This window comes from Sylvia atricapilla, chromosome Z, assembly GCF_009819655.1.
Source record: "Sylvia atricapilla isolate bSylAtr1 chromosome Z, bSylAtr1.pri, whole genome shotgun sequence".
NCBI classification, from domain to species: domain Eukaryota; kingdom Metazoa; phylum Chordata; class Aves; order Passeriformes; family Sylviidae; genus Sylvia; species Sylvia atricapilla.
The window spans coordinates 45,884,157-45,910,494 of NC_089174.1; the positions used below are offsets into that span (position 1 = coordinate 45,884,157).

Here is a 26,338-nt window from a genome sequence, read left to right on the forward strand (position 1 = left end):
GTAGCGGCGGAGCCGGCGCGGCCAGGACGAGCCGCCCGGGCTCGGCACGGCTCGGCTCGGCGCGGCGGACGGGTGCGGTAAGCGGGCGAAGGGGCGGCGGGCCCGGCCCGTATCGGGGCAGACTATTCGGCCGGCGCTGGGCGTCCCTGGCTCGACAGAAATAGCGGCCGCCGCTATATAGCGGTCCGGGCAGCGCGCAGGAAAGGGCATTGCTTGGGTGCCTCCTTGCCTACCTGCATCTCTGCCTGCCCGCCGGCACACGAGCCTGCCGGCCGGGAGCCGTGCCCGGAGGTGGGAGCGCTGCGCCGGGATGCGCGGAGCCGGCGGCGGGCGCTGCGGCAGCCGGGGGTCCCCGGGCTCCGGGCGGCCGTGCCCCTCGGCGGGCAGGCGGAGGCCCGCGGCGGAGGCGCTGGGATGGATGGCAGCCCCCGGCGTGTCCGCGGCAAGTCCCGGCGGGGATCGGGGGTGCTGGCACGGTGAGAGGAGAGGGCTCTGCACGGCCCTGAGCGCGTTGCAGAGGGCACCGAGAGTTCTTTTTTACTGCTTGATTGTAATCCGGAGCTCTTCTAGGAGGTGATTTTCCAGATAATGGATCGATAGAAAGCTGTGCTGCTGTTGTAAGGGAAAATTGGAAATTAGCGGGGGAAAAGGTTCCTTGAGGCCGTGTGTTGTATTTGCCTTGGCCCTCTTTTTTCAGCTTGAAATAGTCACTGCCTTGAAAGGGAATGCCTATCCCAAAGATAACCTTTCTTCACTCAGATGGATACAGCTTCTGCCCCCAGCCGTGTGCTCATCTGTTGCCGTTTGCTTTTTAAATGGTCATGGATGGTTTGTTGGGTAGGATCCATTGCCTTCTGCCTCCCTTCAGAGCCAGCTGCTCTACCCTTATGTGGAGGTCCTTTCTACTTGCTTTACAACTTTCCTTGGGTGTTGGGCCTTGAGCCAGAAGGGTGCTCAGCTATGTGACTGAGGTTGGTTTAAGTGTTTTTAACTTTTTAAAAAATACTTTCTCATGTGATACCTGCCAGATCGTGCAGGAGTGAAGAGTGACTTCCTCATTTCTCATCAAAGAGACAAGATTTGTGCTGAGAGGCGTCACCTTTTCTCAGACTATCTGATACAGCAAATACTGGACAAGCTTTTTGTGCAGCTAACTCCTACTTCAGGTTATAGCAGTGAGCTCTTTTGCCCTCTTGAAAGCAGGAGCTGGGCTGCAACATTAAAGCCAAACACCATCTTGCTCGCACTGCGGTGCCCAGAGCCAAGTGGCTTTTGCAGTGTGGCAGAAATGTCTTCACTGTTGTCTCTTGACAGCCTCTCTACCTGTTGTTGTAATGTACAAACAGCTGGGTACAACAAGCACACTGCATCACAGGCTCACTGCTTCTCATTTCAAAGTCTCTGTTTTCCCCCTGTCAGGGCACTTCCCCCACCCCTCCTTCAGCATTCCACTGTTTTCCAGTCTGACTCATCCTGCTCTTCTCCACACACTTGTCAGCTGTGATGGTCTGCTGCCTTTTCTCCAGATACTGTGGTTTTGCATAATATTGGAAGTACATTGCTTGCTCCACACCCCCCTTGGTTTATTAGGTAAAGTCAAACATACATGGAAACGATCTGGTCTATCTCATTACTGATTTTCTTTGCCCAAGTTTTACTTTCATTTACTTTCAAAGGACCATTTGATTTATGTTTACAAAAGATCCTGAATTAACCTTTTGTAAGAAGCATCAATCCTCTGTTGCCAGATGGGTAGCTTGTATTCCCCAGAGCAATGTGCTACTAAATGTAGTGTTTGCAGATGAATTATTGTACTTTTCTGTGTGCTACTTCACTCTTCTTCAGGTGTGTGGGGTTTTTGTGAAAGCATAGCTAGGGGAAAGGAGACTGTGGTCTGCCTTCTGATACTTTTTTTCTCTGTAGCCGACAGTCATTGGCACGTCATGAGCTAGGAAGACTGCCTTCACTTCTCTGTTAAGGCAGGGACCTGTAGACAAAATATCTTCACTTGGTAACAGTACCAGGGTCTTGGAAGAAACAAGACATAAAGTTGTGTTCCACGACTCTGTGGTGCTAAATGTCTCCATGTTCTCAGGCACACGGCTGCAGCACAATGGGAGGCTCAGTGGTTCTCTAGCCATCCCCAGCTCACAGCAGACCTCTCCTCACGTAGGGAGGTTCTGGCGTCATATGGCCTGTGTCTGCAAATCCTCAGTGCAGTTTGGTAGCTCTCCCAGCTGAAGCTGGTTCCTTTGTTTCTGCAGGCCTGGCATGATTGTGTGAGGATCTCACCTCTGTTAACTGCCTCGTTCAGATTTGGTGCACACTGTACATGGCATACTCATTGCTGCTGGAACAGTGCTCATTTTGCTTTGGTGTTAATTAAGCTTCCACCTGTCTGGGGTTTATTATCTGCACCTTGGTGGGCATTTCACTGCCATTTCCTGTGCTTCAGCTACACTGGCAGCAGGGTGGGTTTGGGATGTGCAGACACTGATGTGTTACTAACACTGATGTGTTTCTAACACTGATGTGTTACTGTGCTTTGGCTTCTGACAGTCTGGCAAGGCTCTTTTACAGGACATGGCCATTGCCTGTCTAAGGATCTGAGGCACTGCTCAGTGTAAGGCAAGAGCCTTTCTGCTCCTATATTCACAATGCACCCTTCAGGTTTTCTGCAAAACCAGAGTGTGCCACAGAAACAGGGATGACTATCTGAGGACTAAGAAACTCAGGCAAGAAACCCGGGATCACTTTCCAGAGGAGGTTGTGCTGGCTGTGAAGCTTCCAAGTAGAAGGGTTCAAGTTACAGAGCAGGAACTGGGTGCACAGTGTCACTAATGACTCAAGTGTGCCCACATGCTTTTCACAGGGATTAGTAATTAAGCAACTGAGTGCATGCCAGGTGCATGAGAGAACCTCACTCGAATAGAAGGACACATAACTGTGTTTACAAGTGCGTGTCTTAAAAATATGTAAAGTGGGGGAGATACAGCTGGGATGCCTTTGTGTTTGGGCTTTGGCAGATCTTGGCCTGGTCACCTGACATCAAGGCTATTTGCTGCTGAGAAAGACCACTTGGTAAGAACCAGTGCAGAGTTGTGTGGCTTGCAGGCTGCAGTATTGACAAGAGGAGAGGCTGGAGATAGAGGCAGTCTCTGGATATCGGGTTGAGTTGGTTGAGCTGAGGAGACTGAGAAGAGTGCAAGCAGTGTGAGACTTTCCTCAGCACTAGTGGATAAAGGGAGAAGTCACTTAGCTTGAGCACAAGGAGCCTTCCCTAGTGTGTGCATGACCTCAGACAACAAGCTGTTTGTTGTGGAGCGATCAAGTGCCAGGATGAGAATGTCAGTTCTCACATGAGGATATCCATGGGAATGAAGCTGCATCATCAGTGAGTCTTGGCCTATTGAACTTCACTGCTGCAGGGGTTTGGGTGGTGACGGTAACTCCAGATAGTGTTACGTCTTCTGCATGGCTGGCATGTCACTGCAAGAGTCAGAAGTCATGTGCTTTGATAGATCCAAAATGCCTTCTTCCAGATGTTTTCTTTCAAATATGAATTTGAGGATGTCTTACATTAACAGCTGCTAGGTGGAAGGAAACCTAGATCTTCCTTGGAGAAGTCTGAGTTTCCCGAAGGAACAGCAGATCAGCTGTTGGATTTCCTTTAAGGATGGGCCTCTTGGAGGGAGGCTGAGAGTGCCTCAGTCTTTCTTGTTGATGGCTGACTTGCCTGGAGCAATGAGAGTGTGTTCTTGGCTTTCTACATCTCACATGGCAGAACTTCTCACCATCTGGAGCATCCTCTGTCTTTTCTCTGTCCACTCTCCTCATTCAGGACATGAATTTGTGTTTTTTTTTTCTTCTTTAAAAGTAATTTCCCTTTAGGCAGTATGTGACTGACTGCAGCTGGGTCCCTCTGCAGCCTTCCTATCTCCAGGCTGAATAAGTCCAATTCCCTTTGCTTGTTTAGCTTGGAAAAACCAATCTTCTATTAGAGGACATCAAATTGCATGCAGCATCCAGTTGCGTGCTCAGTGATGCAAAGCAAAGGGTCCTCTGGGTGTCCCACATGGGTCTCCTTGATAGACACTTTCTAGTGCAGCTTGGACTCCAAGCCCAGAGCTGAGTCTATCAAAAATCTTTTGTTGTTTTGACAAGAGTTTCCATCATTTTCTGCATTCAAGGTGGTGATGCAGAGCCCAGACAGGTCTGCAGAGCAGTGCTTGATGCTGCAGCCTGAGTCTGTGTTTATGGCTTGTTAAAATGATGCTTTCATCTCTGACTAGAAAATGACACCTGCTTGAAAAGGGATCCACAGAAATGTGCAGGAGGCCATTACCTTAAAGGAGTGGCTTTAGGCATTTGTCTACCTTTCATTTTAAGAAGAACAATGTTCATTTGAAGTGGAGTAAACTTTTGAATGTCTGTGCCTCAGGTGCAGGGCATGTTGTCACTTCCAAAGCCACTGCTGGCCTCTGGTTGTGTCTGTGAGAGAAGGGACTGTGGAGCTGAGGTCTGATTTTTGTACCTGTATGCTGGGAGGAGACACACCTATACCAGCACACCTGCACTGACTTCCCTCCTCAACAGGGTAAACTGTGATAGCAAGCACCCAGCAGTGAAGACTTCTGTTGTGTATGGCTGTGGGATGACACTGGGGATGGATCCAGCTCCTCCTCTGCTCTGCTGTGATTTCCTGCTGAGTTTTGCGCAATTCACATAGATTCACATATTTAGATGTGGTCTCACATCTAAGTGCTGATGTGCATCTTTCCCTTTGTTGCTACTGGATCTGGCTGTAATTTGTCGGTTAGTTCCTGAAACTGCAGGGAACTGGTTATGTTTGGTTGCCCAGTAATTTAAAAAGCAGGGTTGACCATGGAGTCACCAGCACTCCATTATGTTAGGATGCAAGCTCAGGGTTTGAAAGTTGTCCCAGGAGGGGAGAATCAACAGAGACTCACCTTTTGGTGGATTGATCTCCTTTATCTCTACATCCTCACCGTGCCTGCTCCAGCACTAGGTGTGTAACAGCTACCTGTTCTACAATTACTTTTGGTACTCCCCACCTTGCTTTAGAGCACTAAGGCCCAGCTCTCCTTCATTTCCTGACTGTCAGCCAAAGGAGATCTCTAGGCTGACAGATCCTTGGCATGCATGCACATCTTCCCAAGAAATTAGGGTCTGAGTCCTGAATGAGATTTTGTTGAGGTTAGCTACTGGCTTTGGGGTTTGTCAGAGGACTGACTGCATAAGACAGTTTTCACTTACAAAAAAGCTAGAGGTGATTTGTTCCTCTCATCTGCCCAGCGTGCATCTTGAATCTGCACTTGAGAGACTCATTGAAATTTAAGTGTACACACAGAAAGTACCTAGCATCTCTTGAATTCATAGGAAATGGTCACTTGAGGTTTGTATAGCTCCTCCATCAAAAACCCCCCAGACTCTGGCATTTATCTTTTAAGTTATGCTGCACATCAAAGAAAAAGAAAAGAAAAAAAAAATGACTGTAGCAACTACAGAGGGGATGCTTGATATTAGTTTGTTGTTTTTATACTGCAAAAATAATAGCTCTGAACTTTAAGTCAGATTTATACTTAAGCTGTAAAAAAAGTCATAAATCAAAACCCTGGGTGAGTCAAACAGGAACAGTTTGCAAGCCATCCCTCATTATGTGAACTCCTGCCTTCACTGCTCCTTAAATACAGCTTTCATCCTGAAAAGATTTCTGCCTTCAAACTTCACAGTTTTTTCAAGAATCATCAATAGCTATGCTGGTCATGCTTGGTTACCTTCTTATCCCAAAACCCCATGGTCTGCTTTCACATTTCAGAGCACAGAAAAGGTTTTGTGGTAAATTAGAGGGTTGTCTGGGGCAAGGATGTTAATTTCTTCAGACATGACTCTCATTGTGTGGCAGAGTACACAGATGTCCTCTGCCTTTGGTGGTATTGGGTGTGGTAGTGGCCAGGGATGCCCCAAAGCCTCCCACATACTGAGCCTTGGGCATGTGCCTGCATGCAGCAGCCTGCACAGACTCCCGGTGGCAGGGTTGGCTTGGATTAATAACAGAATTTATCCCTGGAAAGCCCTGCATCTTTGCTGAGGTTAGTTGCTCTTTCTCCCTGTGTTTTGCATGGAGGAAATGCTATCTGTGCTGTCATGGTGTTGGCATGCTGGTGCATGTGGGAGGTTGTACAGGGAGGCACTGGGCTGCCTGGCACAATGTGCGCCAGGTGTGTCACGCAGCGTGCTTGACACAGCACCCATGGCTTTCACTGTGTCATTTTTGTATTTTCTTGAAATTTGTCTTGCTCCTGTCCTGGTCACTTTACCCAGTTCTTCCTTGTTTGCTCTTTTTTCCTGTGGCTGTCAGATCATGGGGGGATAATCCAGCAGACCCTTCGACTTGGTGGTATGGATGCTGCTCCACAGCCTCCCTGGGCAGCCTGCTGTAGCCTAAGCCCAAGCCCAAGCCCATTGCTGCCCTGCTCCTGCCCCCTCTACTTTCCCACCTCAAGGGCACAACCAAGTGCTGATGCTTGCCCTCAGCTGGGGGTGAAACCCAGTGGGCCCACGTGGGCCACTTCCTCAGATGGGTTTCCATCGCTTCCCTGTGCAGATGTCAGTGCTGCTCTCAGGTTTCAGCACCCCAAAAAGGTCATGGTGCTGCAGGGGGCTGTACCCATCCTAATAAATTTTTCTCCTTTAACAGTTTTAATGATTGTTGTGCATTCTAAACTGTGTGCTCTTCAGACTTTACAGCTGCAAGTGCTTGGTCTGTCTTCCCATGTGTCTGACAAGTACTTTGAACAAAGGAACCTAATACCTTGCTATCTTTGTAGTCTATATAAATTTCAATGTTTTGAGGACTTAAAGTTGCAACAGTGCCAGTTCTGTGCAGTATCTATATATTGCATTTATATTCTTTTGTGATGCTTTCTTAGTTGATTGTATGAAGAGTGATAGGGTTAGTGAAAAAGAGAACTCAATTTGTGCTGAAGGATCTTGTTTAGTTTGAGCTCAGGTGAAGGAGGGACTTACGTTAAACCATGTTTGTACTCTGGCAAAAGTCAGGGAGAGCTGTTTGTGGTGGTGGGTGTTTCAGTACTCTGTATAAATGAAAACAATTACACTTAGGCAGAATTTACCTACTTTCTTACCATTGGCAGTTCAAAGTCCTGCTGCCATTTAGAGCAGATGGGCTCTTTCTCCCAGCACTCATTAGCAAGATAGGGTAGAAGAGGCCTGGGATGTGGAGATAAGGAAGTGCCAGCGAACATACTGGTCCTGGAGGCTGTGCTGGAGGACACAATGCTGAACGGCTGGTTCTGTGGGCAGGGGAGCAGTACAGAATGTCCTGGTGCCATGGGCAAGGCTGGTGCTCCTGACGAGCAGTCCTCTCAGCATGCTCTCTGAGAGATGTGCGAGGTGCCAGCGCTGCGTGGCTCCACCAGCAAGTCTGGGAGGGCACTGTGCCCCCCGACACCTCTCTTTGGGTATGTAGCAAATTAAACTCTCCCCACAGGGATTTCAGCTACGTTTCAGCAGGCTCTGCACCTGTCTTCAACCCTCAGGGCCTTTGCTATATGCAGCCCCAGCTTCATATCTCTGCAAGATGCTTTGAAACCTGAAGCGTTTTCCAGAAGCGTTGCCTGTGTGCACAGACATCCCATGTCTGTCCTGCCTTTTGCCTCTCGGTGCTGACATCTCTGTCCTTCTGGAAGGAAGCAACAAGGTCACCCTGCAGGGCTGCACTCTGGTCCCAGACAGGCCCCAGCTTGCAGTCTTGCCTATGTTCCTGGGAAGGGCCTGTGGCGGCTGCCTTTGGGAATAATTGTCCTTATGTAGCCAAGACGGATATTGCCATGTGTGTGGCAGGTGTGGGTATTTTAAGCCATTATAGAGAATTTAGCAGCCTGGGGTGGGTTATTTTCTGCCTTCCTGCTTGGCCCTAGCTCTAGCTCTTTCCACAGCAGAATGGTCAAAACTACATAATGGCATATGAAATATAGGCTAGTCATGGCTCATGCACTGCAATCTAAGGTTGCTGTAGCACAGCACATATCCAGATCTGAGTCCAGGCTGCTTTTCTAGGATGTCCCACATCAGTGTTCATGGGTAACTGCAGTAAAGGCTCTGCCCTTCTCTATGCCTGCAGGAAGGGCAGGCTTGCAGGGGCTGAGCTTCTGGACATGGCTTATAGGCTGGCCAGTGTGTGGCTGCTTCCCACCAGCCTCGCAGCACAGGGAGCCCTGCACTGAGGGCTGCAGGGTGCTGGTGAAGCACAGGAGTGTGGGGTTCCTTCCACCACACTCAGCCAGACCCACTGAGCCCCATGGCTCCTGCTTCTCCACCCTCTTGGCTGCCCTTGGCTCCAGTGCCCACATCTTGGAGCAGATCAGCCCAATGAAAAGCTGATTTTCACCCTCTCAGTTCCGAGCTGAGGGAGCTTCAGGGGCAGTTTCTCCCATCAAGAAGGCACCATCCCCTCACACTTCACCTCGTAAGTGGTGAGTGGCAGGAATGTGAATGATGCAGGAATTACCATCACACTAGTGGGGAACCAAACGTCTGACAAGATGACAGCTTCTAAATTTAAGGGCTTACTGTTGAGCAAGTATGTGTGCATTACTGTGCCCTTTTGTGACCAAGCTAAAGATAATTTTCCGATCTGGAACAGCAGCTGTGTTATAACTAGCATAAAGAAACTTCTCCACTAATGAAGAGTGATCATAAGAGCATAATCTGTCCTGAGGGGACAAGCAAAGCTAGAGAGATATGATTCGGGGTAGGGCTCTGATGCTCCACAGGAGCTGAAAAGAGACCATTTATAGAAACTCAAAGGATGTTTGGATCCCTAAAAAATACACAGGCCTTGCTGTTATTTTTTATGTAAATGTCACTTAAAACTTTAGGAAAAGTCACTTTAAATTATCTAAGACTCAGTGTTTTCTGCAGAAACAGCCGGAAAAAAAAAGTACAGACAGTTCTGTGGAGTAGAAGGAGACTGTCAGCAAAAGAGCAGGATTGGATATGCTTTTGTGTGTTACGCGGAGTGTACTTTTAACCCACCTGCATATTTTAAACACATTGACCTTTGTCTTTCTGGTCTTTTTGCTTGCAGGGGTCCAGTACATGCATGTGATTGTGTATGGCATGCTATATTAGGAGACATTGGCCAAACCTTGGGGTCAGCAGGGATTATCCAGATAGACCATTCACTTCTCTTCTTGAAGGATTGGTTTATTATATGCAGTAGCACACAGGTCAGCTGCTTAGCTGGCAGCAGTGCAAACATGTGTTGTCTCAGGAAAGGTGGGTCACTAAATAGCACATTTAACTGGCAGCCTCCTGAACCTGAGTGGATAATGCTTCCTGATCTCCTTGTGGCTTTAAAACACGGGAAGAAGTGCCAAGCACTGTAGTCTTGTGGAGGTTTTCAGGGCTCAGAGGTACTCAGTGGTGCTACAAATCTGTTTTCCCATCTGGTAGCAATGTTATCTGGAGTGCCATGTGCAGGGTGGTGTTACTGAGGCCTTGTAAGGACATGAGAGCTGTGTACTTTATGACTTATGGTTTATTGTCCTTCAAAGAAATAAATGCCTAGAAATAAATGCCTTCATTAACATCTAGCACTGCTTTGCAGAAAGATATCCCTAGCCAGGGTCCTATACAAAGAACTTCCTCAGTCCTGCTCCCTAAATCCATGAGGGGGCAGTTTGCTGCCGGAATTGCGCTGCTCTCACGTCCATGGGTGATTATGTGTGTGTAGGATATGAATGGGGGCCCTGAGCAATCTTCTGGAATCAGCCATGCTTTAAGCATAAATCTGCAACTCTGGGGTGTTCAGTGTTCCCCAGCCAGGTGGGCTGCAGCATCATGCTTCATGTGTTCAGTGTTAACACTTCTTGTTTTCATATCAGGTTCTGTTACAGCATAGAAGTGAGATCCACGAGACTCCTCTAAGATGTCTTACAGAAAGGAGCTAGAAAAATACCGAGACCTAGATGAAGATCAGATCCTTGGAGCCCTGACAGAGGAGGAGCTCAGGAAGTTAGAGAATGAACTGGAAGAGCTGGATCCTGATGTAAGTAGTTTTTAATTGAGATGCTAAGTGGTGAATCTTAGTAATTATGGGGGAGTGAGCTGCATTAGTAATCTGTATTTCAGTGGGATCCTTTGCAGTGCCTGTATTTGGTGCGGGAGTGGAAGAGACTGGCTGAAGATAGACAGAAGAATTTTTTGCCACTGAAAGCATAGTGTACATGTGTCTTTGTTTTTGTGTCCCTGCCCTTTTCCTGATGTGACGAGCAACTGTGACTTGCAGCAGCAATATGAGCCAGTGCTGGTGCAGGGCAGTAATCCTGTGGAAAACAGATCTCTGTTTCTGACCAGGCCACCTTGGAGGGAATGTTTTGTGGGTTGCTTAGTTTGAAGGTTTTCTAGGGTATTTTTGGTGTTTCAGTTTGGGGTTTTGTAGCAAACTTCAAATGGCCTGTATTTTCCTCCATTTAGGCAGAAATCCAAATCCCAGAGTCTTGAAAAGTGGGGCAGTTTATTTTTAGCAACCTCCTAGCATCAGCAGGAGCTGCACATATGCAATCATGGGGTCCGCTGGTGCCAGGCTGGTGAAAGGTTTTTGGAGCCAGCACTGTCCTGTTGCAGGGGATGTGCAGAGCCAACTGGCAGGCCTTTGGCTTACGGCAATGTTACTCGAGGAGCTTGGGCACTGCCAAGTGAGAAATTGTTCCTGCAACATGCAGTTAGTGTTTCTGGAGTAAATGATGGGTGGTGTAGATTGCATCATCGGTATTTTTAATTGCAATGCAGGAAAATATTTGAAAGCTAGCAAGCTAGCTCCCAGGATTAAGTGTATGGGCTGATGGGCTGGTTACAGCTATCTCAGAAGACAGAGTCAGATAGCATTCTGTGAAAGATGAAGAAAGGTAAAATAATTATGGACATCTGTCAGTGCAGGTGTAGTCTGCTTGAAGATTGCATAGTTGCCTCTCACAGCATGAGGCCTGTGGAAGCAAGCTGTCTCCTATGCCTCCCTGCTTGTGCAATTCACACACTTCTCTGTTGCCCTCCAGGGCTGCCCGGGTCTAACTGCTTCCATTAGTAATTTTCCTTCCCAGTCTTTTCACTGATAAAGATATAAATTATAATGAACTACTTTTATCAGGCAAGCATGGAAAAGTCTGTGTGTTGTTCAGCAACACCTTGGATGTCTTACAAAGTAAATGTTGACTTCTACCCAGTAAAGCTTTAAAGAACACGCTTAGTGTCAAATCTGGGAATAGCCTTACTTACTGCATTAAGGCTGTTCTATATTTAAATATAAGCAGGTGTTTACGTGCCGTATGTGTCAAGCACCAACCAACTTCCCATGGCAGCTTATGTGACTGAATAACAAAGAGGCAGCTTGAAAAAAAGGCTGAGGTTCACAGGGGTTTTGCTCTGCAACCAAGTGATCTCCCCTGTGAGACCCTCTCTGTAGTTTTGTGATGGATCATGAAAGGCAGAAGAGACCACCACAACTCTCTGATCTGCTCTGTGAAAGATCATCAGATTTAACAGAACTGATTCTTGTTGGGACACATGGGGCATTGTGGGCACATGGACAGACTCAGTATAGTGGGGAGAAGATGGCTGAGAGCCTCCAGAAAGAAAGGACTAGAGCTGATGTTGCAGACAAAAATTGACTGGGCAGTGTTTGAAACTGAAGAGGGGAGGGAGCATCACCTGTCTTGGGTGATGTGGGAATCAGTGGGGCCGTATGAAGATAACTTTTCGGCACAGTGAGAAGCAAATTGTCCAGCAATGTGGAGGAAGAGTGCATGAGGGAAGTGTAGAGGGGGGATGGATGGATGGGGATTGGGATCTACAGAGATAACCTGTGTTTCTCACCTCCATGTCTAGAACGCACTGCTGCCGGCAGGGCTCCGGCAGCGGGATCAGACACAAAAGCCACCAACTGGCCCATTCAAAAGGGAGGAACTCATGGCCCACCTAGAAAAGCAGGCAAAGGACATTAAAGACAGAGAAGACTTGGTTCCTTTCACGGGTGAAAAGAGAGGTATGGTCATCCTTTGCACCATGCTGGGTTCATCAGAATGAAGGCACAGTGGGTGCACAGCAAAAGGGCTATGTCTGACCTGTGTTGATAAAATTTATTTTTGACACTGATGGTGTGATGAATCTGCTCTCTCTGCTGTCTAGTCCCAGCCCAGGCTGGCTGATAAACTGGGGTATGCCCCAGAGGTCCCTGTGCTTGCTGACTTGGGCACCACCTGGTATGTTCTTAAATGCGGGACAGAAACTGTACCACTCTGCAGCCTTCTCCCGTCCCCCATGCCAATGTATGCATATCAGATTCAGGGAAAGAAATCATCTGCTGTATTCTCTTGTTCCACCTTTTCCTGTTCTCCTGTGAGCTCCTCATATTAAGCTTCATGTTTCACCATATACTTTCACACTTCACCCCTACTCCATGAGCTTCTCTTCACAGAGAAACTCCACAGCTCCCCACAGCTGTGATGGGGACCAGCAATTCCCATTTAGTTTTCTTCATCTCTTGATAACCCCGGCCTTCTTTCCCAGTCTCCTGCAGGTTGCTTGTTTGTGTCTTCCTGCACCATACCCTGCAGCAGCTGCTGCACTCCTGCTATGCATGGCCCTGAGGGGTGAGGGATTTTCCTCTGAGAAAGGGGGTGTGAGCAGGGGGTTTTCCTCTGCCTCTTTTCTTTTCCTCTCCTTCTGGCATCTTCTGCTGTTCTCCTCATATATGACCCATTATTCCATTCCTGCCAGAACTCTGAATATCATGTGACATGGGACATGGTTTGGTCAGTCCCTGCCTCTGCATTCCAGGAGCTTCTCAGCAGCGTTTTTCAGCTCTTGTGTCCCCCTCCGTACTGTGATCCCCCTGCAGCAGAAGATTTGGTTGTGTGCTGTTCATCCTAATGGTTGCCCAGTATGAAAAAAGAAGTGCATGAAAATATGGGCATATGAGCATGTGTTCTGACTGAGGTCTTTCTGAAAGGTGCCCCCTTACTGACCTACATAGCTCTCTTAAAAAGAGCTTGTGTAAAATCTGTTCATTTAATAAAACCTGAAGTGGTATTTTAAGATTTGGGGGCAAAAAAGTAGTCCTTGAGAGAAGTGAATGAGTATATTGAGTATTCTTAGGAAGACTGGTTTGATACCTTTCAGATGTGCCCCAGTCCAGTGTTGCTTAACCACCTGGCTAGCCCAGAAGGTAGAAGCAGTGTTCTGCAGGTAACAGAGGTATTTCAAGCATTTTGAATCTGTAGCGTAATGCTTCAGTCTGTTGGGATCTCAGACATATTAAACATAATTTAATTTGTAACATGCTATTGAGAGAAGACACTACTTACGTTGACTGTGAGCCAGAGATGGTAAATTACATATTCACAGCTGTGAAGCTGTAAATAAATTGCCACATTTGCAGTTTAGAGGGTGATTTACTGGTTTGCCATGGGAGGTGCTCTCCCTGGCTGTGATTCTGGGTAGGGTGGGAGTTGGGGTGTGCAGACATACTGTGTTATGACATAAAATGTCATGCACTGTCATCATCATGTGTGCACCATTTAATTTAAAGTTCTGTCTTGTAACAAAGGACTGAGATACAAAAAGTTTCTAAAACTTAGAAATTGACTGAAATTAGGTAACTAAAATTAAACTAGAATTAAACCCCTGAAATGTTGATGTCACTGAGGTGTCAGGAGGAGTTACAGCATGACAGCAGAATTAAGTTTGCCCTGTTTCTCTGGTTCCCTGCTGGTGTTGCACACACCAGATAGTACATACAGTTCACCCAGCCATGCATCTGGTGGGGGATTCCAGATCTCCACACCAAGCCAGGACAGACATTTTGCTGCTGAGTATACAGAAGATGCCTGGCTGTGCAGACACATGACACTCTGCCTATTTTTGCAAGAGCAGCTGTGTCCCAGGAGGCAGATTCCTGCCCTCTGTCGCAGTGGCAGCACACAGGCAGAGGATGGGAGCAAAAGGCTGTTTATGGCAGCCTCAGTTTTGTCCCAGGGGACCCTGAGTGCAGTTGCTTCTTCCTTGAGGCTAAATTTAGCCCCTTTCTGCATATCTCTGAGCACCAGGATTGTTTCTCCCTTTTGGTGCCACTGACTCTGGTTTCAGGGAGGTGACAAAAATAGTGCTGGCTGGCATGCTAGGCCAGGTCTTTTGCAGTCGCTATCTCTGCAGTGATCCAGGACTATTTTAGGGGAGGGGACTGCTCCAAAATATTCCCAGAGCCCTCCTACCCCTGTCCCAGCAATGCTGGATTTACCCAGCAGACTGCCCACTGCTGTGGAATGTTAAAACATCACAAGCCTCTCTCTTTTCTTTAGGGCAGTCACAGGTGGATGCCGTGTTGTGAAATCCCAGACCTGACTCATTCTGCCTCTGAGAAGAATCTGCTGCCCATTGCAGCATGAGCGGTGAGGAGCTGGGAGCAGCTGTGCAGGGCCATTAACTCTGTCCACTGCCCCATGCCTCCTGGGATGCAGCCTGCTCCAGCAGAGAAAGGGTTGTGGCCTGCCCAGTGATGGCCATGGGCAATGGGATGGGAGACTGGCAGGGAGCATCACTGCCTTCAAAGCTCCAGCCTCTTGTTCGTGTAGGCACCCTCCTTAGCAAATGGTCATGAGCAAGCAGCTACGATGGCAAGTTTTCATTACCAGCTGGACTTCTGGATTTGCATCTTTGAATTGTAGGAAATAGGTCTGGTTTTTGGTGTTTTGCTGTCCAGACAGATAAAGTACAGGGGCCTCCATCTGGCATGCTCTTTGCAACAGGCTCAAGCTAGACCAGCTGCCCTAAGCCTGCTTCTCTTTGCATCCCATGCATTCACTGAAGTGCTGTCTCTGCCTGCTGCCAGAGCCCTCCACCACCTTCTTTCTGCCCTCTTTTGACTAATGTGCCCTCTGCCTTGCCAACATGCACTTGGAGTTAGCAGCAAGAGGTGTCTCGGTGGCAGGACTGATCCTGCGCAGTGCTGGGTACAGGCTACTGGCCTCTCTTGAGTGCTGGCAAGCCTTCACCCCTTCTGTGCAGCCTTCCAAGTGAGGACCTGCAGGGTCAGGCTGTGCATTGCTTTCTGAGGGCTGTGCTCTGAACAGCCATGATCTTGTACCAGTGTGCTGTTGGGTTTCTGTGGATGCTGTGCTGGTGGAAGGGCTGAGCTCTGCAGGTGCCTCTCCGTTCACATCACAGCAGGACTCAGACCAAGCTCATGGAAAGGGATTCAGTTTCTCTTCTGATTTTTCTCTTGTGCCCCCTCTGTCCTTTCTATGTTTCAAATCTCATGGCATGGAAATGCGTCTGCAAGGGTAGCTGTGTACTGGGTGCTGTTGCTGTACTGAAAGTGACCTCACTTTGCATTTGTAGGAAAAGCTTGGATTCCCAAGCAGAAGCCGATGGATCCTGTTTTGGAAAGTGTGACTCTGGAGCCAGAACTGGAGGAAGCCCTTGCTAATGCCTCTGATGCAGAGCTCTGTGACATTGCTGGTAAAATAATTTCACAGTAATTGGGGGTGCAAGTTGTTCAACTTCTAGGGGTTATTTTGTTCTTTTGTGGGAAATGAGCTTTGGACTTTCTGCTGTTTATCTAAATGCAGTCAGTTCTGACATAATTTATTTACTTGTTAAAAAAAGTTACTCTCAGCCTGTGTGATTTAATCAGGAGTGTAGACCAAAGCTGAGGAGGGAGAAGAAGGGTTTATCTATGGAACAGTGTGTGGTTTGGTCTTCTCCTTTGTCTCTACCACTGACTGTTGCTAATTCCAGCCTGTCCATTCAAGAGTACAGCTTTCTTCAAACCAAATCTTAGGAAACTGGGTCAAGAAGACCCAGTGAGAATGCGGATTTCTTGTGCAACCTGTTAAAGGATGTCAGGTTATAGAAGTCTTTCAGTGGACACTCAGGCCTGGTGGTTAAGGAGGTTTTTCAACACATTTTACGTGGTGGATTTCTTGTGATTTGTGTGGTCAGACAATATTGGTATGTTGCTGAAGCCCATAGTGTGGACTTAGCTCTGTGCTTTGGAAAAGGAGCACATGGACACCCCATGATGGTTTGTGAAGCTCATGTGTGCTTTGCTGGTCTAGCAGTCAGTGGATATTTCAGTAATGCTGGCTTCTTCTTCCACTTTTGTCTCCTTCAGGTTTCCATACTCCCAAGCAGTATACTTCTTGCTGGGAGTCTGTAAGAAAGTCTGTAAAATAACTACACCAACTAGACATCTTCTACTTAATAATACCATCTTTTGGCTCACAAATGTCTTTCTGCTCCCAAATACTAAGGCTCCCAAATATATGTACCCTGGCCAAGCATTGCATCTCTGCTTGGATTTTGCTTTTTTACTGTTGATCTTCAAGTCCTATAAAGCCCTATCCTATGAAATCTGACTTCCTATGCTTCAGATCTGTGCAGCAGTTATTGTCCCACAGAAATGCTGTTCAGGGTAGCTTGTTCTGCAGTTGCTGGGAGAACATACTTAAGTGGGAGCAGGAGCAATGATGTGATACGAGCTGTGCTGAAGTCTCAGTATTGACAGTGACAGCCTTGCTCCTGCCTGCTTAGCAGGATTCATTCAGCAGGAGCTCATTTTGCTCCTGCCTGTTTAGCAGGGATCATTGTGAGCTGTGGTGTGTTGGATCCCTTCCTTGGCAAGGCCAGGAGGGCGGCTCCCAGTAGCCCTGGAACAGTGCCCATGCCTTTGGTCAGGTGAGGGAGACAGAGGTGAGTTGCCTTCATTCTGCTTGAGTTCATTTGGAGAATACACCATAAGCACAGACTTAGAGTGGGTCACTTCAGTCTACCAACACAAACTTGAGCCCCCAAAAGGCACAGTCATGACAGCAGATCCTTGCCTCTCTCTGCAGTCCAGATACTGACACTCCAGGCTGCTGGAGAGATTTTATTGTCCAAATAAGCTGTGATTTGGGGACTCTCTGTGTTACCAAATGCTGAGCCTGCAAATTACTTTTCCAAGCTATGTTGCACTCCTGAAAATTTCATCTGCAAGAAAATGACAGAGAAAAGGATCAGCTAAAATACAAACAAGCAAATCTGAAGTGCCCAACCTCACTCAGACTGTCAGATGGAGACTGCTTGGCTCTGTGAGATCCAGTTGGGAATGTGTTGGTGGCCATGGGGAAGTTCACTGACACTGACACTTTGCTGCCAGCTGTCCAGCCTGGGCCACCCAGACATGGAGTCACAATGAGCTGTCATCATAGCAGATCCTATTCTTGTGCTGGGTTTCAAGGATATCTTTCTCCTGCAAATTCCAGCCCTTCTTGGCCAAAGCAACAGAACATGGTGACAGGCTAGTGCCAGCCAAATCTTAGAAGTGCCTTTGTTGGTGGCATGCTTGGATTTTAGGGAGAAATACATTATTTTCACCACTGTGTCTCTCCAGAGATCAAGACTTGTTCAGATGTGTCTGTTTTAACAAGTATTCATGTGTCTGCATTTCTCTTTAGAAAGCCATATGGCTATTAAAAAAAAAAAAAAGTTGTTGATTCAAAAATCAATTTATCTTCAAACTTGATCTTTCTGCGTGTAGCAGGGATACTTTTAGAAGCAAACTCTTCACCCCAGAGTTCCTTAGCCACTGGTTTCTTATTGGTCATTTGCAGCTACCAGGAATTTCACCAGAGCCCCCAGACACGGTTCAATTTACATTTGTTTATTGGCTTTGCAGTCTTGAGTTTGCAAGACACAAATTGGCTGAGTTTGTCTTTTGGGCTTTTACAGCATTTGAATGGTGTTCACACCACCACTCTCTACATTTTGACCAAGCCAGCAGAGCTTTAGCTTCTCACAACGTCACCTTCCAAACATACCAAGTTCACCACCCCAGTTTGCTGTTGAGTGAAGACACAATGTGCATTGCTGTGTTTCAGGTGACAGTCACCTCCTTGCTGCCTTGGGGTTCATTTGGCTCCATGTGGGGCACAGCTCTTCTCCAAAAGTGGACTGTGGAATTGTGTGGCACATGCCCAGCGAGCAAGGGTGATGAGGATGTGAAGGCTCCTGCTGGACTGGGCCACTTCTACTAAAGCCTACCAATGGAATTTTTTTATTTTTTTACTGTCTTATTATTTTCATGTGATGCTGAGTCAGGTAGACTGCTGGGAAGCATTAAATGTTTGTTGTCCACAAGATAATGTTCCTCTTCTCCTATGGATCAGGCTACTCTGGAATAAACAAGGGAACACTGGAGCACTGTTGTATATTTATGTCAACTGGAGGCCTTTGTCCTCCCTTTCTATGTTTTTACATGCTTGCACAGGGAAAAGTAGTGTGCTATGTCTTTTCCTGGCTCTGGAGCCTACAATAAGTCGTGTTCTCCTGTTTCTGTAGCTATCCTTGGCATGCACACCTTGATGAGTAACCAGCAGTACTATGAGGCACTGGGGAGCAGCACCATTGTGAACAAAGAAGGCCTCAACAGTAAGTGATTTATGTTAGCAGGATGCAGTATTTGTCTTTGAAGCTGCTAGCAGAGGCAAAGTGATGATTATTTTCAGGCTGAAGGTTAGAGCTGTGCACGGCAGAGCAGCCTGTGATTGCTGGGGGCATCTCTGGTGCATCCTTGCCCTGTGCCAGCCAGTGCAGTCTCAGCCACTTCCCTGCTGCCATCCTGGAGCCAGGGCAGCCCAAGGGACAGCCCTGTGCAGGCAGTGTGCCTTCTGTCACCCAGATTTGGACCTTAACAGCACACAGCAGCAGGCATTGGCTGTCCTGTATGGGGTGGCCTCAGTGGAGGGGCTACACATGCCATGGCTGTTTGTTAGGAGGTGCTTCCATCTCTCCACTTCTGGAAGAGGAGGAACATACTCAAAGAAAGGATAGTGCTACTCAGGGTGTTTTCATTTTCACATACTGTTTTTCACTTGCAGGTGTGATTAAACCCACACAGTACAAACCAGTTCCTGATGAGGAGCCAAACTCAACAGATGTGGAGGAAACTCTGAAACGAATACAAAGCAATGATCCTGACCTTGAGGAAGTCAACCTTAACAATATTATGGTATTTGCTACTTTCTACTCTCCTCTCTTAGTAACAAGACTAAGTATCTGATGCACAGAAGGTAGACACTGAGTCTGTTTTGCTGCACAAAGCAGTATCATAACATTTAATGTAGCCAGACAAGAAACATCAGTGTTCCCCATCTCCACTGTAGGCAGCAGAGTGGATTGTTTCCTGCTGTGGGACAAAGGTCTGTGGTTGGTAGCAGGTGGATTCCTCTAAGTGCCTGGAATAACGGAGCTGTGTTGAGGGTAGTCTGGGGAGACCCAAAACTGGCTGTCTGATTAAAGTAATTTTAGGTTGCTCTAATGATTTAGATAGGCATATTTGGTGGAGGGAATGTTGATGTATATTATAAAATGGTGGGAGTAAAAAAGTTTCATAATCCAGATACTTGCCATGAAAATATGAAGAAACCATCCTTCTTGCAGGTGTCTCTATCTCCCACCCCTCCCTTCTGTGGACTCTTTTACTTCTTGTAGAAAGCAAGTCAGGACATAGCACCACTTCTTATGTTGCCTTTGGGACACTTACACTAAAAAAGTTTCTATTTCATGGGGTCTGTTAAATGATGATATAGCTAAACAGCAAGAACATGGTTAACTGCTCATATGCATCAAAGACACTTTTGCCTGCTACCCACACCTTTCTAAAACAGAAATATTTTTACTTTAATGAATTTGATTCAGGCTAGTGACTCAATCCTTTAAGGACACAAGGCTGAGAATCTGGCAGGCAGGCACTATTTTTGCGTATTGAACTCATCACTTTGGGATGGGGTTTGGGGAACTGGGGAGTGGCAGTGGAGATTCTAAGCTGCTGGGTGCCGTGTTATGACTCTGCAGATGACTCTGCGTATAGATGATTCCACATGGTGGGATCCAAACGGTGAGGCAAGAAGTCCAAGGTAAGGATGCCACTTAAAATTTTAGGTGAAAATTTGCAGATCTGAAAAGGGTATCTAAAGTTCTTTATAAGTGAAAAATACTGATCTTGAAGGAAGTCAGAAAAAGCAGCATGGTTTTTTTTTTTCTGGGCTGAGACAGTATGGCAAATGTTAGCCTGTAAGATGTGGTATAAAGCAGTCAGGGATGTCTGTGATTTGTGTTACAAGGAGATAATTTCAGGCCTTTCTGGATCAGTTCGCGTAGGTGGAACTTCTCTGAACATGACATGAATGTTTCTCAGTGCTGCCATTCGAATCAGAGAGTGCAAGAGCAGTGCTTCCTAGGCTCACAGATCCTGGTTACAAACATCCCCACAATGCCTGTGTTCCTAGGTAGCTGAGTTTCTGAGCGACTAAAGAGCAGAGTTGTGGCTTCAAATCAAGGCAGTGAGTTTTCAGCAGAGTACAAAGTGGGATTGCCATTGCTCCTTTAGAACACGATGGTTATAGCAAGAGAATTTGTAAAAACATTTTTCAACCCCTCCCTGAATTACTTTGGTGCATTTGGTGATTTGACCTTGGTGAGAAGTTAAAAGTATCTTCTACGTGTATTACACACTCACTGCATGCAGATGATGGCCTGACACATGCTTTCTGCATTTCTTGTCACAGAATATTCCCATACCAACTCTAAAAGCTTTTGCGGAAGCGCTGAAAAACAACACGTATGTAAAGAAGTTCAGCATAGTTGGGACCCGGAGCAACGATCCTGTTGCTTTTGTAAGTACTGTGAGTTCATCATCCCAGTGTTGTGACAGGAGCTGTTCTCTATTTTCAGCATTATTGAATGACTGCTTCTGCACCTTGTGTCGTGTTTGGCATAACCCACACCTCTGGCTGTTTTCTGCAGTGGACTAGTTTGCACTAGTGGAAGCTAGCAACGGACAGACTTTGGTTCCTTCACTTCATTTTTCATCTGTGGAGGTTTCAGGGTGCTGTCCTTTAACCCATGCAGTCTCATATTTATCCTCTAGGATCTCCTGGAAAAGGGGCAATGTCCTGATGTCCTAGCAGTATCTTCTAAAAGCAATTTGTCTCTCTCTCTGGAGATTTGTTTATGTTGGTACAAAGGTGTGCACATCTGCTGCTCCCCTCACACACATCTGCTCTCGCTATCTCTCATACATTCTTTGTGCAGACATGTGCAGAAGCAGGACTCTCTCTCCATCTCCTAATGTGTGGCCTTTGTAGGTGATAATGGGTAATTCTGGCTGCTGTGGGTGATAACAGTGGGGATGCAGAGAGGAGCCAGTTGTTCTGCTTGGCCGATGTGCTGCCTTCCAGGCTGCATCTTTGCATCCTTCTCCAGCACCATTGCAGTCAGGTTTTGCTCTTAGTCACCCAGGTTACCCCTGCCTACCTCCACACATACACACACACACACACACACACACACACTTGTGTGTGTGGAGGTAGGCAGGGGTAACCTGTTTCCTAGCAGTTTCCTGCTAGAAAAATAAATTTTCTGGAAAGCAAGTACTGCTCTTAAATTACTTCAGGCACTCTGGACTGGGGAGAAAGACTGTGCAGGCAGGACAGGTGCTGTGTCAGAGCTTGTGGGGTGCTGTGCTGGGATAGGGGAGCTGTGGGGCTAAATGCTGTGGGTACAGGTCAGCCCTGCCAGGTGTGCATCACCTTCTGGTCCTTTTGTTTCATAATTTAGATAGATCCTCTCTTGCAGTTTATTTGAAATGACATAATCTGATCAGGTCTGGGGCATTCTGAGTGTTCCAGTCCCTTCTGGTCATGCCCACCAAGGGAAGCAAAAATGATTAATATGGTTGTGATGCTGCTTGGGAGGACACCTTGGATGTGGAGCATCTGTTGCTGTTCAAAACAAATGCTCCTCTCTCTGCGTGTTTTAATGGGAAGCATCTCAACCCTGTGCAATGCAGGCAGGGACTCATCAGAATGGAGGCAGGGCCAGTGCTGGCCAGCATCCTTGTCATACCATGTCGGCTTTAGAAGAGGGAGAGATGAAGCTGTCACAGGGCAGCTGCATGTGTGGACTATCACCTTCTGGGGTAACCCCAAGTGTTTGTCCATGTGAGGTTTTGCTGTGGCCTCCAGCATGCTTATGTTTAAGAATGCCCCTGCAGCAGCAGAGAACCCCATCACTCCACTAAGAGCATTTCCATTAGGTGGCAGTGAAACTGGGCAGCATGTGGGATCCTTCAGGAGTGCTCTGGAGGTGAGGGAAGCCGAAGCCCTGTTGCCCTGTGGTGCTCTGCCTCTGCCTGTCTGTCTGCCAGCTCTTCCTTCCCATCTCTGTCCACAGGCCCTGGCAGAAATGTTGAAGGTCAATAGCACACTGAAGAGCCTGAATGTGGAGTCAAACTTCATTTCTGGGTCTGGGATCCTGGCTATTGTTGAAGCACTTGAGGGCAACACATCACTTGTGGAGCTGCGCATTGACAACCAGGTGAAGTGTGTGTGGGTGACAGCTCTGGTCGGGTGAAGGTGGCCTGTGAGGGCAGCCAAGTGTGCCCTGATACAGAGGCTGGGGCAAGCCTAGCTCCCCAAGAAAGCCAGAGCTTGAAGCAGCTGAGCTATGGGGAACTTGGAGACTGCTGACTGAGAGACCAAAATCCTGGTTTCTCTGGATGTCCATTAGCTGTTAATCTGTCCAAGAAATAAAGTCTTTGGGCAAAAGGAATTGTGGGAATGTCTGCTGGAGGAGTTGGAGCCTCTCAGTTGTAGTATGTGTACAGGAACAGGCTAGCAGTTTGTTTTACGAGCTCAATGTCAGAAATGGACACAGGTTCAGAGAAAGATCTGCAGTCTCCACCCCTTCCCTCTAAGTCCTTGCTCTGAGTCACCCTCCAGCCTGAATAGCTTGCTTTTCTGTTTTCTGTTTTCAAAAGAGTCAGCCCTTGGGCAACAAAGTAGAAATGGAAATCGCAAATATATTGGAAAAGAACACCTCCCTACTGAAGTTTGGGTACCATTTCACTCAGCAAGGTCCCCGGCTTCGTGCCTCCAATGCCATGATGAGTAACAACGACCTGGGTGAGTCAGACTGGCTGCAAGCTGGGAAGCATGGGAGGGGTCCCTTGGGCAGTTCCTGGTGGGAGTAGGGCAGAACTGCTCACCTTAAAGACATGCATGAATTAGAATGTGCCTCTTGAAGGGCCTGATGATGCTTTGCCCTTCAGGGAGGAAGGCAGCTTTCACCAGCTGGTTCCTTACTGCAGCTGCTGTCAGCCAGCCAGTGTTTTTTGCAAGTAACACTGGGTATTGTTGAGAAATAGCAAGAGCTGCTGATGTGGTTCAGTAGAGCTTGTGATACAGCATGTGGCACATGGGCTATGAGCTGCTAGCATTTGTGATTCCTGCCAACCACATGTCTTTCCCAGCTTCATTCCCACTCTAACAAGGAGATGAAAAGTAGCAGAGTTGAACTTTGACAGCAGTTAAGACTTGGCCTGTCCCCTTCAGCAAAATAAACAGGAACTGTTTCTAGGGTTATATGGGAAGCCACATAGCTTTGAGTTATCTGTATATCCTCAAGGAAGTGATCAGAAGTGCTTGTGAAGCAAAATGTGGGCAAGTCTGCAAACTGCCATTTCAGCCAAAGCACATGGCAGAGCCTTTCCATTGCTTGGCTACAGGCTGCTGTAGAACACTGGAAACCAGGCCAGCAGAGCAGTGCTGAGTGCAGCTACCCCACCCATCACACTGTACTCAGCATATCTAGGCAGATGGTAAATCTGTTGTGTTTTAAAAACAAATAATAAAAATCCATCTTGCTTCAGCCAGTACTGTGCTCCTAGGAAGCACAGCCAAGCACAGGGGTATGTGCCAGTTCTTCAAGGATATATTCAGTACCTGGTCACTCGAGCACTGCACTTGGAAAGGCTTGCTATATTCTGTCCTTTGGTACAGAGCATGATTTTTAATGACTCTGCAGCACCTGGCATTCAAAGAAATTAGCTCGAAGATTTAAAATCTAGTATTTTGATTGTTCCTACTGTTAAGAGGACAAATTCACAACTTGCCTTCCATGTAAGAGTTGTGTATTTTGCCTCCTTGACCACTAAGATCTACAATTTTTTTGTCTGATTTGGTTCTTGTTTGCAGCTTGAGTTCATCGGTCTGATGGTCTCTGGCAAAAGCATCTCAGCTCTACATCTGGACAATGTATAAGTAAAATAAAACTTTATTTTCCTCCCTGTCAGCAATAGCTCTCTGCTTGTGCTCCACTCCAGTGTTCTTGCCTGTCAATTAATGCTACCAGAATATGGTTTTGGTCCTACAGCTTCTGTTCCCTAAGATGCTCTGTGTGAACCAACTGTGAAGGCTTTTATATTCAGCCTCATGAGCTAACTTCTGCATCCTCTTTATACATTTTTCCTCTGGTTTTTTTTTTTTTTTTTTTCCCCACACCTTCTTGGAAAGTCACAAGTGTAGGTGTCAAGAAATGTAAATCAAATTTTAAGACTAGATATGAGACTGTTTTGGCTGTGTTAACCATGATCAGAGGACTGGAGCCCAGTAGCTTAGGATAAGAAGAGTTTGGGTTTCTTTTCTTCTGAAAAGGCAGGTTTTCAGTTTGAAAAACTAGTAATGGAAAAACTGTGACATCTGTTTCCTGCTGTCTCTCCATCAGTCAGATGATGGACTGACCAAAGTTCAGTTACAAAGACAAACTGTGAAATATAATTAACTGCAGAATAAGGGAGGTACTTGCCTTATTCTGTAGCTACTTGCCTTAAAATTCATAGGGAGGAAAACCTCATCTTCCTTGATTTTACTGTGTAAGGCTGTGCCTGCTGCTTAAGGCAGGAATCCAAAAGCTGATACTATCCTGTTTCTTTCCTGGCAGAAAGTACATCTCTCAGCTCCTATCTACAGCTGTGAAGGCATCCTTAATGTGCCCATCCACATTATCCCGTTGCCATGACTGACTCCTCTTTCTCTTCTTTTTCAGTGAGGAAGAGAAGACTTGCAGAGGTGAATGGGCCTATTTTTCCCAAGTGCAGAACTGGAGTGTAGTTCCTGGTTATGGAGGTCATTCCCAGTGATCTGTGCTACACTGTGGAAATCTAAAGGCAATAAGTGCCTTGACAGAGTATTTGTGGTGCCTCTGTTCTGTTTTATGCACTAATAGTTGAAATTTAATAGTGGCTCTAGTTTTTATGAAGATTTTATCCAGTAGGACTGTTGATGTTTTCTGTAGAGTTGGAAGCTATTCAATCCAATGTGTCAATTTTATGCAACCTCAGTTTAGAGTACAATCCAGTGCTAATGGGGATTAATTTTTCTATAAACTTCCTGCACGGTGTTTCATAAAGTTAGAATGTGGTATGCATGAGTGAAAGATGCAATTGTTTCACACAAATTATAGAAGTATTAAAAAAATACTTTATTTTTTTTTTCAAAGTTGATCTCAAGTAACTACAGAAGAGTAACTAGTTTAACAAGTATTTCTAACATCTGGAAACATGGCTAATTTCAAGAATTGTGAGTTACAATTTTTTACCAACATTTGCGAATCATTTAATTGGAGATGCTGTTTCAAATGCATCTCAGTGTTTCTTACAAAAAAATTGATCTCCACCCCCTGATTAAATGGAACTTAAGGCCACCAAATATAAAGCAGAGTCTCAAAAATCAAGTGGTTTGGATGGGTGAATATCCTTCAATTTCATGCACATGTGAAGAAAACAGTCATTCTTAGATGTGTGATGCAAACCCTAACCCCCAAAGATGGCCAAACTAATCAGCAAATGAGAACCTTCTTTTCTACTCCATACTCCTTTCAGTTTCCTATTGTTAAAAGTGTTTGTCCAGTATTTGTTTGATATTCACTGGAGACTGGTCAAATTCTCTCCCTTTGCTGTTTTGTCCAAATGATCATGTCCATTAATTAAATTTTGTTCTGCTAGGAGTTACTTCTTTTACTGCTGTTCGTTATGTCCACAAGAATAAATGTGCCATAAAAAAAGCTGTGATGTGAAATACCCCGAACTTGCATTACATACAATCTCACAGCTTTTTGTTAGTATACACTCATTATCCAGCCTGGGAGGAATTCCCCAAAGGCTTGTGGATCTCCAAGACCTGCAGTGGACTGGACCCAGCACATCCAAAATTCCCACTGTTAATGTGGGTGGGATCCTGCTCAGTAAGAAGTCTCTGTGGAAGAAGCATCGCTGTACTGAAACCTTAATCTTGGGCAGATGAGGCATCCTAGAAAATGTTCGCCGTTGCTAGAAATCTACCTTTAAGTGTCTGTTAAAGAGTGAAGCTTTTCAGCCTTTTACATACATTCTGGCAAAAGTCCCTGGGATTTCTTC

At 46.5% G+C, this 26,338-nt stretch overlaps 1 protein-coding gene across 6 annotated transcripts; it reads left to right on the forward strand.

Annotated features, from left to right (window-relative positions):
• Positions 1-25,929, forward strand: TMOD1 (tropomodulin 1). Of its 6 annotated transcripts, none has more exons than XR_010745666.1 (11): positions 7,320-7,505; positions 9,933-10,096; positions 11,932-12,088; positions 15,442-15,561; positions 18,424-18,513; positions 18,963-19,093; positions 20,652-20,759; positions 22,318-22,461; positions 22,904-23,048; positions 24,120-24,185; positions 24,970-25,929. XR_010745666.1 is itself a non-coding variant. In XM_066338460.1 (10 exons), the coding sequence occupies exons 2-10, from the start codon at positions 9,977-9,979 to the stop codon at positions 25,032-25,034; spliced, it is 1,080 nt and encodes a 359-aa protein (XP_066194557.1). In that variant the 5' UTR covers positions 1-77; positions 9,933-9,976; the 3' UTR covers positions 25,035-25,929. The 6 variants fall into 6 exon arrangements, 4 of the variants coding, with proteins under 4 accessions (XP_066194557.1, XP_066194559.1, XP_066194558.1 ...); XR_010745667.1 differs by having other exon boundaries at positions 24,120-24,179; XM_066338460.1 differs by lacking the exons at positions 7,320-7,505; positions 24,120-24,185 and adding an exon at positions 1-77.
• Positions 25,930-26,338: the final 409 nt, after the last annotated feature.